This window comes from Melozone crissalis, unplaced genomic scaffold, assembly GCF_028551555.1.
Source record: "Melozone crissalis strain CALT ecotype California unplaced genomic scaffold, PUWL_Pcris_2 ptg000004l_1, whole genome shotgun sequence".
In the NCBI taxonomy this organism is placed as follows: domain Eukaryota; kingdom Metazoa; phylum Chordata; class Aves; order Passeriformes; family Passerellidae; genus Melozone; species Melozone crissalis.
Window position 1 is genome coordinate 4,505,716 of NW_026535782.1, and position 12,849 is coordinate 4,518,564.

The 12,849-nt window shown below is 40.3% G+C and overlaps 1 protein-coding gene across 1 annotated transcript in view; it reads right to left on the reverse strand.

The window, feature by feature from the left end:
* Positions 1–8,913: 8,913 nt before the first annotated feature.
* Positions 8,914–12,849, reverse strand: part of PTPN12 (protein tyrosine phosphatase non-receptor type 12) — a 69,600-nt gene continuing 65,664 nt past the window's right edge. Inside the window, exons 15-18 of the mRNA XM_054277311.1 lie at positions 12,371–12,459; positions 11,404–11,434; positions 10,786–10,902; positions 8,914–10,221 (exon numbers count right to left, since the gene is read on the reverse strand). Of these exons, the coding sequence (XP_054133286.1) occupies positions 10,160–10,221; positions 10,786–10,902; positions 11,404–11,434; positions 12,371–12,459 (299 nt within the window). The 3' untranslated portion in view covers positions 8,914–10,159. The remainder of the gene's footprint in view (positions 10,222–10,785; positions 10,903–11,403; positions 11,435–12,370; positions 12,460–12,849) is intronic.

Here is a 12,849-nt window from a genome sequence, read left to right on the forward strand (position 1 = left end):
GGCAGATGCTCCTGAATGAGACAGACAAGATGAGAAACACCAAAACTGCTTCAGAAAAAAAGAGTGTCTTTAACAAAAAGGGGGTAAATACAAGCAGTGTAGCTTGTGTAAAATACAGAATCAGAAAATTGTTCTGATGTTAATTGAAAAGAGTGAAATATATATGAAGTGATACAGTCTTGAGAAACACTGCCAAGACAGTGCCCCAAACCCAACTCCTGCACAGAACCACAGCAGTGTGTCATGTCACAAGTGCAGTCCCACAGAGAGAGCAGTGTGAACTGCAGTCTGTGGGGATCAGTGCTTGGGGTGTTGGCAGCACCCCACACACAGAGAGCAGAGAGCTCATCTCTTCCAGCAGAAGCCTTGAAAGTGACTGTAGAAACTATAGAAATGTACTTTTGTCTATAGTTTTATGTGCACTTAGGGAAATCCATGAAGACTTTCTAGACCATGGAGACCGAAATGAGGCAAAAGCATGACAGTAAAAATGTCAGACACAAAGCAGTCCAGTATCCAACATGCATTAATAATAAGCTTCCCATGTTATTAGCCTGCTTATTGCAAGTGCTTTGCCATTTAAATTAGGATAATTATGAAATGCTGATATAAATGGTTATTAATCAAAGCATTTCTTTAAACAAATTAGTGTATATGCTCACCTAAACTTAGAATCATTTCAGACATCCTGTATAAAATAAAAAGCTGAATGTAAATGCTGTACACAGGTTGAGTTACAGTGTTTTGGCTTTGTACTCTTAACTGCCTACCAAAGTGATGCTTTGTAGCCTTTCTCAGGTCTCCAAAGAGAAAAACTGCTTTCAGAAATGTTATTTAATCTTTTTATAATTCCAACACTTTTCTCTCCATGTGCTTACTTCCTTGGTTTGGCATCTGCTCAGTTCTTAAGTCAAGCATGGAAATAATTGTGCCAAGTGTAAATTGAAAACATTTGATAGCACTTAGATGTCCTTATACTGCTTTTTGTCTGCAAAATTAGCTAACTGTAATTTTTAATGTTATTCATTTTTCCTTCAGACTCATTGAAAGTCAGTTAATTCATCTTTGGAAATGGAGGTGAAAACCAGCCTTAAGTGCACAGATAGAAAGGTGATCTCATCATGTAAAAGTGTGATTTATTTTAGAGAGCTTCATTTTCCATAGTCAGGGTTTTCAGAACAAGCAGTGACATCCAAATACTTCTGCAATTACCACCCAAACAATTGAACTGAATGAGACCCTGGGGACTAACTTGGCTCCTAACTGGAGCTGCTGACAGCATGACAAGCCTTGCTGCAGGGGGATAGGAACTGCCCCCTCCTGCCCTGGTCCTTCCCAAGGGACAGTGTCCCCATGCCTGAGCAATGGGAATGTGCAGCCCAGTTTGATCACACCAGTTACCAAGGCAGCAGTTATCCCAAAAGCCTTTTTCCCCTCAGGAGCAGCAGATGTCCCTGCTGGCTGCTCAGGGTGGTGGGTTAGACATTTGGCAGCGTGGCAGAGCAGTGACTGGGGACACTCATGGTTTTTATTACACTGTTCTTCTGCCAACATTTTACAGATTCCATCAAAACCACAAAAAGGAGTTTACACTTCAGGGAGGACCTACAGTACTTGTTTCTTGTTGAATGTTTTTTCAAACAGCTACAGACTACTGCTGTAACAGCTCTTTAGTCTTTAGAACTGCTTTTCTCACTTGTGTTTAACATGTGAAACATCCCAGCTCCAATATTTCTTTTTGGAAGTGTAGTAGCAATCACAACAATGGAGCAAACTGGAAGGCCTTGATATGCACAATTCTAAATTATATCTGCTTGCAGTTGAAAAGGTAATTTGCTTAACTCTTGTCTTCATAGATTCTTGACTATTTGAAAGATCTTTAGAATTTTTCAGTACAAAAGATACATCATTACTAAAATCGGTATAAAGCAAGAGGATGCAAGGCAAGCAAAACTGTATTTCCTTACCTATGGAGGAGATGTTAACCTCCATTATTATTCCTCAACAAGCAGTTCTATAAGGCATGCATACCTCTTACTGTTGCCAAAGAGTTCAAGTCAGTGAACTGAAATCTGTATGGATTTCCTGATGGGTTTTTTGTTTTTCCTATCCCTAAAGGCTTATGGAATGATAAACAGATCAAAGAATGGTCATGGAATGGTTGGCTTGGAAAGGACCTTAAAGATCATCTCATTCCAACCCCCTCTGCCATGTTCTCACTAGAGCAGGTGGCTCAGACTCCCATCCAGCCTGGCCTTGCTTTGGAGTACATTTAGTTCTAGAACATTCAGGTCTTGTGCCTCAGGTACAGACACATTTGCAAAGCAGCAGTTTATATTTGTAAGTGTACATATAAAAAGCAAACAAACAGCTAGTTACATGTAGCTAATCTTTCACTGCTCACTTCAGCTTCTTGCTCACATAAACATCTTCATGGAAAACTCCACAATAAAGAGCTTTCTGTCTATTCACAAATCTCACTCCACAGTGGAGGCAGCAGCTCTTCAGATCAGTGGCCACAGTGATTCTGGGAAACAGTTTAAGACAAACTGTTGAAAGTAAAAATGCATTTGCCATAATCTCCTCAGATTTTCTCTGATGTACCAATCGAACTGGAAGATAATTGCAGCTGAAATTTCCAGACCATGGCATTAGGAAAGCATCTCACAGTATGAAGTCACTCAAAAATGTTTAAATATTTGTACTGGATGGCAGTTAGGGGCTTTGGGATTCACTCAGGATAGATGCAATTCACTGTAAATCTAACACATCACTATCAGCCTCAGATCACAGTCTTGAAATGGGAGGTGAGCAGGCTCCTCCCAGGCTGCTCATGTGAAATCACACTTGTACTTTGTTACTTGTACAGTCTTGCCCTGGCTTAGAGGCAGGAATGCTGAGCCTACATGATGGATAGCCCCACTTCCAGCAAGTGTGCAGGACAGATTTGTCATCTGACCACAGACTCTGACCCAGAGGCTGCTCCAAGTCAGCTCCCTCCTGCTGGTTCCTTCTGATGCTCAGTTAATGGGAAGGGAGAGGAAGAAGCAGATGGAAAAAGTCTTCACACATTCTCAATCACTGAAAGAAGAGACACTGAAAAGTGCTTGCTTGATATATCTACAAAACATCATTAAGATAAAAATTGTAATGACAACTCCAGCCAACCTGCTGAGTTGTGTAACTGAAGTGTGCAGCCAATTTCCAAGCAGTGACCTACCCCAGTGCCCTCTTCCTGGACCTTACTGTCACACATACTCTGCTCTCTAGCAAGGTCAGGATGTGTCTCATGGTTTAAAATATAAATTAGATGGGTGTGTGATGTGGTCTGTAAGAGCACCTATCCAATTTTTGAGTTATGGGGAGTCCCTAGAGCACATGACATGTTGCAGAAGTGGTGAGGAGAGGAGCCCTGACAGCTGAAACACAAACATTGGGTTTAGTGACAAAGGCTGCTCCCTCCCAGAACACCTCCCTGCAATCTGGGGACTGCAGACAGACCCAGCAGCAGAGCTGTCCCTTGGAGCCAGAGCCCTCCTTTGGACAGGGCTGAGTCACTCTTGGGGACTGTCATGGAGATCTCTAAGAGAGCCCTTTTGGCTCCTGTAGCCATTCCAGCTTAGCACCCAGAGGAGGCTGGCAGCTGCCTCAGGTCCAGAGGAGGCCTGATGTATTTCATTTCTTTAAATTGTAAGGCTGGACACCCCTTTGCTGTGAATCAGGGGGTCTGAGACCACCCTCCCTGTTGAGGGACAGCTGCCCACATGAGGGTTCCCTTCTTCCAAATGAAACATGTGAAAGGCAGTAGTAGCAGAGAAGTAAATTCAGGACAACTTTGACCACCACCCAGTATCCAAACTGTGAAGAACTAATTTATCTGTAGAAATATTTTGTAGGGTCTGAAAATTTATTTCCAAATAGGGTATATTTAAGGGAAAAAAATACATTTGAGTGTTCTTTCTAGCATCAATGGACTGGTATGAATTTGCTGTCTGATGGCACAGAAGGGGAAAGAGCTGCTCAGCAATGCTTTTCAGAGCTGTTAGGTGTCTCACCAGTCCTAATGTATAATACAAGTCGATTTATATTATAAAAATAATTACTTGCATTGCTTCCTTCTTACCAGCAATTTACATGTCAGCAGGCAGACAAAGATGTATTCATTGCATGGCAATGGTATCACAGAGTGCCCCTGTTCAGGTGGCACCTTGAGCTCTCAAAATCCCTGACAAGAGATTGCCTTCTGAATTAAACCTTCTTCACATCTCCACCTTTCCCACCCACTCCAGGATGTTTCAAGGGTCAGTTTATCCTTATTAGGTTATTATCCTTTTTTTTCCTCCCACCTTGGAGTGATCTTTGTCTGGGCCTGATCAGTCAAAATGCAAGAGGCTCATACTCAATTGCAGATTTGAGCAGAAACTCAACCACAACAATTTATGTAAAGAAGCGTCTTCCTGGTGCTGCATTCCTGTTACCCAACCACACCTCTGCCCTTCTGAGGAGCTTACAAAACCAGGAACCTGCTTAACAAGTTCACATCAGCCTTTTATTACCCACAAGCAAAGACAGTTTCCCCCTTGTACTTGCTACAATTCAGTTCTTCCCACCTCCTGTCCTCTGGCATTATGTGCTCCTTGCTCTTCCAACTCTGCCAGATTCACTTTTTACCTCCCACCAAGCAGAGACCATTCTTTGGATCACTTTATCCAGGCAACTCGCTTCACTCCTGAAGTGCTCACACATTACTCTCCATGAATCTCATCACCTGAGTTATGAGTAATTTTTTAATTAACTTTTATAAAATGCAGTGTACAAGTGCTTTTTCAGAAAAGCCTGATGGTATGGGCCACTCACATCCATGGGAAAGGTAACCTTAGATTCCCTACAGGACTTCACAGGGATGGCTATTTTAGTTCTTGTTGTCTCTAATGAAACAGATCAGAAGCTACATTACTATTATTTAACAAAACTGCCAGCCTTTCACTGGTGGGTTCTGTGACCAGATACCATAGTAACATGTGGAATTAGAATGTACCAGGCCCAACCTTCCTTCACTCACAGCAAAATAGTGTTCAGGCAAGACTGAAACCCTGAGAAGTGCACTGGGCAGGGCTGATAAAATGTAATTGACATTACAAAGTTAAATATTCACCATAAAGCATATACATCTTGGAGATGCAGCAAATAAAAGAACAGCTACAGCCAATGGACAGCAGAGCTGGCATGTTTCCTCACAAGGTTTGTTTCTTCCCGCCAGCTTCTACAGGCTCACTTGAACAATGAATATACCATTTAAAGTGAAAACAGCAAGAAAGCAACAAAAATTTGAACAAATGTAGCAAAAGACTTGAAAACACTCTGATTATGAGCTTGATGGGGTTTCTTGGTCCATTTAACATTAGGCCAGAGATGTAGCAGGTGGAATATATACTGGGATGGAACTACACACCAGGTCTTCTGGTGAAGAGCAGAGTTGAGCAAGCAGAAAAGCTCAGCAGTCTTTGATACTCCATGTTTGAAAAATGGGATCATCTTTGATCCAAGTCTGGCTCTTCTTTTGACTTGACAGTCAAGCTCTCTGCGAGGTTGTGGCACTGCCTACCCAAGAGATCAATTCTTTACCTGCCTGTGATCTTTTATATCAAGGACTGTAACTCTGTGGATGAAAATAGGAATTATAGATGTGAAAGACAACTTCCACCTCACCAGCTGCAATCTGTGGAGCTCAGTCACAGTGGGGCAGAGCTAAGCCCTGTCCCTACGAGTGCCCCAGAGCTGCAAACACAACACACAACACCCATGGATGAATACCTGCATTGAGCTCACCACAGCTGTTCACATGCACAGGGGATGGAACTTTGCAGGATTTGAACCAAAATGCAAAACTGATTTCTTACCTTGGCTTCACCACGGTGCTTAATGCAGACAAAATATAATTTCAGAAGCAAAAGTGAAGTTTTTAAAGAAATCAACTACAACTCAATAGATCAAATCAGCAAACAAGATTTTATTTACTCACTGCTTTAAGGCTGCATATTCTAAGCTTTTGCCATGTGGTCTTAGAAGTGATGAAGTGAAGCATTTGGTACAGATCTTGAGGATATGACAGCATTGCAGCCAAGAAAACAGTTATTTTCTAGTTCTGTTTGACCCAACACTTGACAAACCTGTGTTTTCATTAAGTACATGCATGGAAATGGTTGGGAAAAGTCACATCAGAGAGCCTGGCTATTACTGGATTTAATTAAGCCTGTTACTAAGCACTTCACAGCCTTGCTGTTTTAAAGGCTTTAGACACTCCAGGGCTCCAGAGCAGTCAGTGTGCTGTGCTGGCTGCCCCCAGCTATGCTCAGTCCTGGGTTCATGTGTCCCATGCATTTAGCCTTGCTCCTCAGCCCACACAGGACAAGCTCCTTTAGGAGCTGTTTCAGCTTCTCAAGAGCTGAAGAGCATTTTGAGCTTGTGAGAAAGGCTGTGCTTTGGCAATGGGCTGCAGGAATTATGACTTGTTTGTTTATACTGCAGAGATGTTACTACTCCCTCAAGCCTTGAGAAATTCTCAAAGCCTGATTTGTCTGCCATTGTATCTGGTTGTTCAGTTCCATTGTCTGAAGTCCTTAACTCCTTGTTCCTCCTCAAAATTCCCTTTTGAAGGTGACAGTCATTGTTTTGAAGGTGACATTCACTGCTTTCTTTCCCCAGTCCAACCCTCTCTTGCTGGGTTCCCTTTCTCTGCCTGCAGCATGTCAGGGTTATGCTGCAGGCACAAGCTTTGTGTTTGGGTGCTTCCCAGCAGTCTGACCTGCAGCTCCAAGCAACTGCTCCAGCACACAGGGTTATCACACTGTCCAGTCACTGCATTGCCCTTGATCTCACTCATTCTTTTAGAGATTTATCTCCAAAGAAACTCAATCCAAGATTCCAATATACAAAAACCCAGAGGCAATTCCTCGAGATTTTAATTGTTCTGCCCAGTTCCCAAGTTAGAAACTTCTTTTAAGGAAAATTACATGTAAACACAGCAGGTTTTCCTAGCAGATAAGAAACAAAAATGCTGGTGTAAGGCTCTAGTTACTACCAAAATAGAATGTTACCTGTCAAATCAATGCACAACCTTAAATATGCTTAGTAACAAAGATAAGCAATGGTATTAGTAGAGGTCAGCTTTCTTCTGAGCCTTGAGAACTCACATTTCTAAAACACAGAGAACTCATTCTTTTCATGTGATAATTCACAGCATGATTTAATTAAATATGAATATCTTTAGAAAAAAATTAATAAATTATATATTAGAAAAATACTGAAGGACAAACAAGCCAATGCAGGAGTTATTAATAAAAATAGCTGGGTTGAGTAACATTACTGCTTCTTGCTACAGTGATCAAGTCCATGCCTGAAAAGCTGCACTTCAGAGATGAAAGTTGCAGATTGCTTTCAGAAAAAGTAACATGTAAGACTGGAACTAAACAGGATTGATTTCAGTATATGCACAAAATTACTTTAGTGATAACTTGCAAGCCAATGTCATGCTTAAACCCTTTTAGACTCCATTTCAAACAAACCACAAGTGAAGATCTAGGGTTTTTTGATGAAGCTGTTAAGAAGATAATATTTCAAAGGTATGATGTGAAACTCCTGAGAGTGAAGCATCCAGAGCTGCAGTTATCTCTGCACCACCCCCAACAGCAGATACACAAAGTAATGACATTGGGCAGGTTTCACCTTGCTCTTCAAACTGCCAGCTTATCTGAAATACAATAGGTGAAAATGTAAAACTCAAAGCAGGGAACAGCAAGTTGTGAATCAGCTCTGTCAAAAGAAACAGAAATCCATACTGGACAATTGCAGGTTTTTAGCACTAAAGCAAAGAAAGGCTGCAACCTTTCTTTGAGGTTTTTTTCTGTGACAAACTCAGCCTGGAATATGATCCACATCTGTGCAAAACAAAGAGGGGAAAAAAAGATGAACCTGGATGTCCTTTAATTAAACATAACAAGATGGCCTGTACCTAATGCACAGATTTGGGACAGCCTTTGCTGTTAAGTGAAATTCATCTGTGAAAACCAGAAAATCTACTACCTGCACAGATTTGTGTTTTATTGGTGGACAAATATGGAAGGGATCCTTGAAAAGTACATCCAGAACATATTTGGAAATTTTCTTATTTAACTTTTTTCCCCGAATGTTCCAAGGATTTGGACTGCCCTGGGGTGCTGACAGCCCATCTTGCCTTACAAATCCACAGGAGCTCTGTAAGAGTGAAAGTCTGAGCTAATCATCTGCAACATGAGGGGAGGAAGACAAAGTTCAGGCCAGCCTTATTCTGCCAACTGCAGAACATTCCAGCTGTCTGAGCTGTTTACAAGTCAGGAATATAGCTGATATAGATTATCCAGATGGCACATATCATTGAATTATTTATTTTTAAATGAGTAACTGCAAAACTACATCCATGGGAAGTATTTATAGTGCACACAGTTCTTTGAAAGAGCTCCCCAGCTTGGCAGTCTGTCACATGTACAAAGCACATGGTGATTAAATCCAGAGTCAGAGTCAGTAATTGCCAGTTCCATCCCTTCAGGGTTACAACAGAGCTGCTATCGGGCATTTGCTCTCTGCTAGCAGAGACACTCAAGGTACAAGCAGCACATCAGACAATGTTCCCAGCTCAAGTTCACATTAATATAGTTTCACTACCCAAAATGAACATTTTCTTCTAAACATTCTTCTTTGCTTCTCTGGCATTCTCGCTAGCCAGAACTTTTAAAGTAGTTACTAAAAATAAGGTTCTGAGTGTCAGTGTTCTGTTCAAGTATGAGATCTGTAAGCTAAGCCAGACTGCCATCCTTCACTGAGTTACACTTGGCTTTTGGACACAGTTTTCTTTCCTAAGAGTAAAAACACCCAGCGTGAGATTTTTACTTTCTTTAATTTAAAGATTGTATTACAGAAAAGTTTATGTAAGGAATCCTTATAAGGATTAACTCTTGACATAATATATTGCCAAGATACAGTGTAGCTGCAAGGGCTCCAGGTGAACCTTCATATAAAGTTGCTTTCTTACATACACAGTCGCTGAACAACAGAAATTGTATTCCCCATCTGTAAGAGAACACAGTGGTATTGAACAGTCCTTTTAGCAGTGTGTTCTGGTTTTCCCAAATTAGAAACACGCCCTAGTAAAACTGTAAAATCCTACTACACAGGAAGGTGATAGAGATGAACTTTTGAAAGATTGCAACTGATGAAACACTAAAATGAAAACTAAGGAGTGTTGATTATGTAAAATGGTTTCTCTTTTACTGGCAGGTCAAATATACTAAGAAACGTACAAATCTTTTTGATAATCTAATTCCAGATGAACTCAAAACACTGAAGAAACATACACAGGCTAAGAGAATTCAATACTGTTCCAAGGCACTTACTGAATCTCCGTGACCAGATGAAAACCAGAACAAATCAGGTCTGACAATTAAACAGTATATAATATAAAAATAACCTTTTGCTTACAATTTACAAAATGCATTACAATCTTAATCTCTGCTAACCTGCAATTCTGGCTGTGTGTGTCCAGCAATTTTTGTAAAAAACCCCAGAAACTATTTTCTAAAACTTCAGGGCAAATAACTTACAAATAAGGTACACAAAAAATTTAGATCATGCAGAGATTTCTTACATCTTCTGTTAATATTTTATGATTGCAACTTTATCAAATTATATACTTACTTGCCCTGTACATATACAAAATAATGCATACATGGTAATCAAATGTTAGCAAAAAGTAGTCCATAAACACAATCTGTCCAAAGTATTACTATATTAACATATGTCTACAAGCAGCGTGTAACAGGGTTAAAAGACATTAAGGCAATAATACTTGAAGTTACAAAATAAATCATATGTAATACTTTCTCCTAAGTGTAGTAAGGCAGGTAGATGGCCCCAGCAAAAGGCTGTTGTAATACTGGAATCCACTGTTGTGAACCATGTGTCAGGCTTTGCGTGGGATGCACTGCAAGGATGTACCATTGATATTAGATCTACACTGCCCTGTGTTAGTCGCCCCCCAGGAAAGTGGAACTCTATTTCTCTAGCTCTCAGTGGCACTTGAGTTTTCCAGTATAATTTATTGATAGTATGTCCATTGCTTCTTGGATCATGTCCATTCTGAGGGTGGCTCTCTTGGTCCCCTGGGCTTTGCACAGCGGTTACCAAAACCTAAGGAAAGAAATGCATTTAATACTTCTGTCTGCTGGGACAACACAGGCTCACAAAGGCTGGCAGCGGTCAGAAGAGCACTGAGACATGGCTTCAGCTCTTACAGAATAGAAAACAACTTTGTAATACAAGGAATGCACTCTGGCCATAGGAAATACAGATATGAAGAATTTGTATACCATTGTAGTTCAGTACTTAAACCTCACTGGAAAGTACTTTTCATTACATAAAACATTTATTATATTTTTCCCCTCCTTTTCTGCATACATAAGCTGTTATCAGGTATTATTTCTGGAAGTTTTCAAAAATTTACAAAAATTACAACCCATTTTCCAAATTCTATATTTTATGCACTTAAAGCTTTTTTCAAAGTGTAACATTCTTTAATAATTTATTCTGGGGAAAACTTCTTCAGCACTGCTGAAGAGACTAGGCAGGTTTGTCTGGGTTCTGCACCTCAGTGAGTTGGAGGGTGGCAGCAGTAGCAGCTATCCAAACCAGTACTGATAGCCAATCCCCTATTTAAGTCATCTAGTGATTATATTTTGAAAGAATTGTAATTACCAATATCCGTTACTTCTGCAGGAAATTCTGAAATTTGACCTCTTGTGTCAGTGGAACCAGAGAAAGGAACCTGAGGTAAAATGTCAGTTGGTGTTTTGTTGCTTCGTTCAGGACGATCTAGAAAACACAGAGACGCCTCACTGTAACATCCACTCAGTCACCACTGTGGCAATGCCACTTGTCACTACACTCCAGAAAACAACTGGCAGCAAATATTATTTACAAAAACAAAGCTTTGAAAGACAATTTCTCATTTCCTAAAAGCAAAACTTGAAAATTGTTTATGAAGTAAATGTTCAGTGACAACAACATATTCCTGCTTTCCATATCTGGATTATTATTTTGTATTAGTTGGTATGGATACTGAAATCCCACATAGCAGCTATTTATAGCAAAAGCTCACGGTGCCATTTAATACATCAACATAAAGGCTTCAGTTCATGTTTTTTCTAAACTAAAGGTGCATACACATCATAAGTAACAATATATTTACTATAATATAAGTATATTTGACAATATACTTAGATACCTTCAGAGCAAACATCAAGTTCAGGCAAATTATTCTGTAGGAAAAATGTATTTTGGAAAAAAAAAATTAGAAAAGCTTCCACCACTTACCAGGTAGTATAGGTGAAGTTGTTTTCAAACCCTGTTAATGAGAGAGACATAAAATAATTACACAAACCACTTCCAGAAAACTAAAAGAAAGACAGAAATGTAAGATTATGAAAACATCACCAAAAATCATAATATTCATGGAAATACTAATTTACCTCTACATTTTTGACTTGACTCAACATTGATAAAAATGCTATAGTAGTTAGTATGAGAATTTACAATTAGAACCTTAGCATTTAATAAAAATTTGAAAATATGACACTGCAACTTATTTGCAAATTTAGGTAGATTGGTTCTCACACTACATTTACAGTCCCTGAAAATTCACATCTATCTTTTTTGTCATATTTTTAAGAGAGATATTGGGAGCACATGAAAAAGGGACAAATGTAAAAAGGACTTATGTGCTTTTAAAGTTTTGCCAACTGTTCATGCAGGATGACTGTGAGCTGGATGAAAGAAAAGTGAAATCTGATGGGCAAAAGTGGTTTAAAATAAATGTGGACACAAGGAAAAACCATTTTCAGGCAGCAAAACAGGTCGCCCATAAGAAGTGTCCATCCCTGGAGGTTCTCAAGACCCAGCTGGAAAAATCTCTGGTTAGCCTGGAGTGAGGCCCTGCAGAAGTTTAGATGAGAGTCTGCTGTTCCCTTCCAGTTTGAATTGGCCTAAGATCTATTAAGGGCAGACAGCAAGCTCCCTAAAAGCAGCAGATTTACACTCTTAAGGCCATAGTTTAACATATATTTAGGAGTGCTCCTTTTAAAAACACTGCTGACCTTGGAAAAACAGATCATTTATTGGAAAGAAAACATACTCTTCACATCAATTCAGCAGCTCAGGCAGAGGAAAACCTGGCCAGCTGTAAATGACCAACAGCTGCAACTCCTCACAAGTATGGATTTCACTTTCAGCTGCAGCTCCCGAGCAGAGCAGAGCTGAGAGCACAGACGTGTCCTGCACTTACAGGGGAGGCCGTTTGCTCGGGCCGGTGCTGCTCCCGCCGCGCGCTCCGCTCCGACTGCGCCGGCACCGCTGCCTTCAGCGACGGCGTGCCTGGGGAGAGTGAACTCAGCTCAGCACACTGCTCATCTCCTCAGCAGGAGCCATTCATACACACCATTAGAAATTGCTCTAAACCTCTAAACTTTTTTTTTTTTTTTAAGATTAAATGCCTGTAAAAACACGAAAATCTCTTTACATGGAAAGTGCTCCAGAAAAGGCAAAATGGCACAATATAACTCAAAGCACATGAGTACAGTGCTTGCATTGTGGGTGTCATTTTGTTCCTTTGGGGGCTCCTAATCAACAGGGAATTGGCTTCCTTTTCAAAGACAATTTAGAACTTCTGTTGTATCAGCTGGGCAGTAATAGTATGTGTTTTACAGATCTCCTAAGTAAACATCCAAGTCAGGACAGCCACACCTGTGCTTTACTGACATTGTG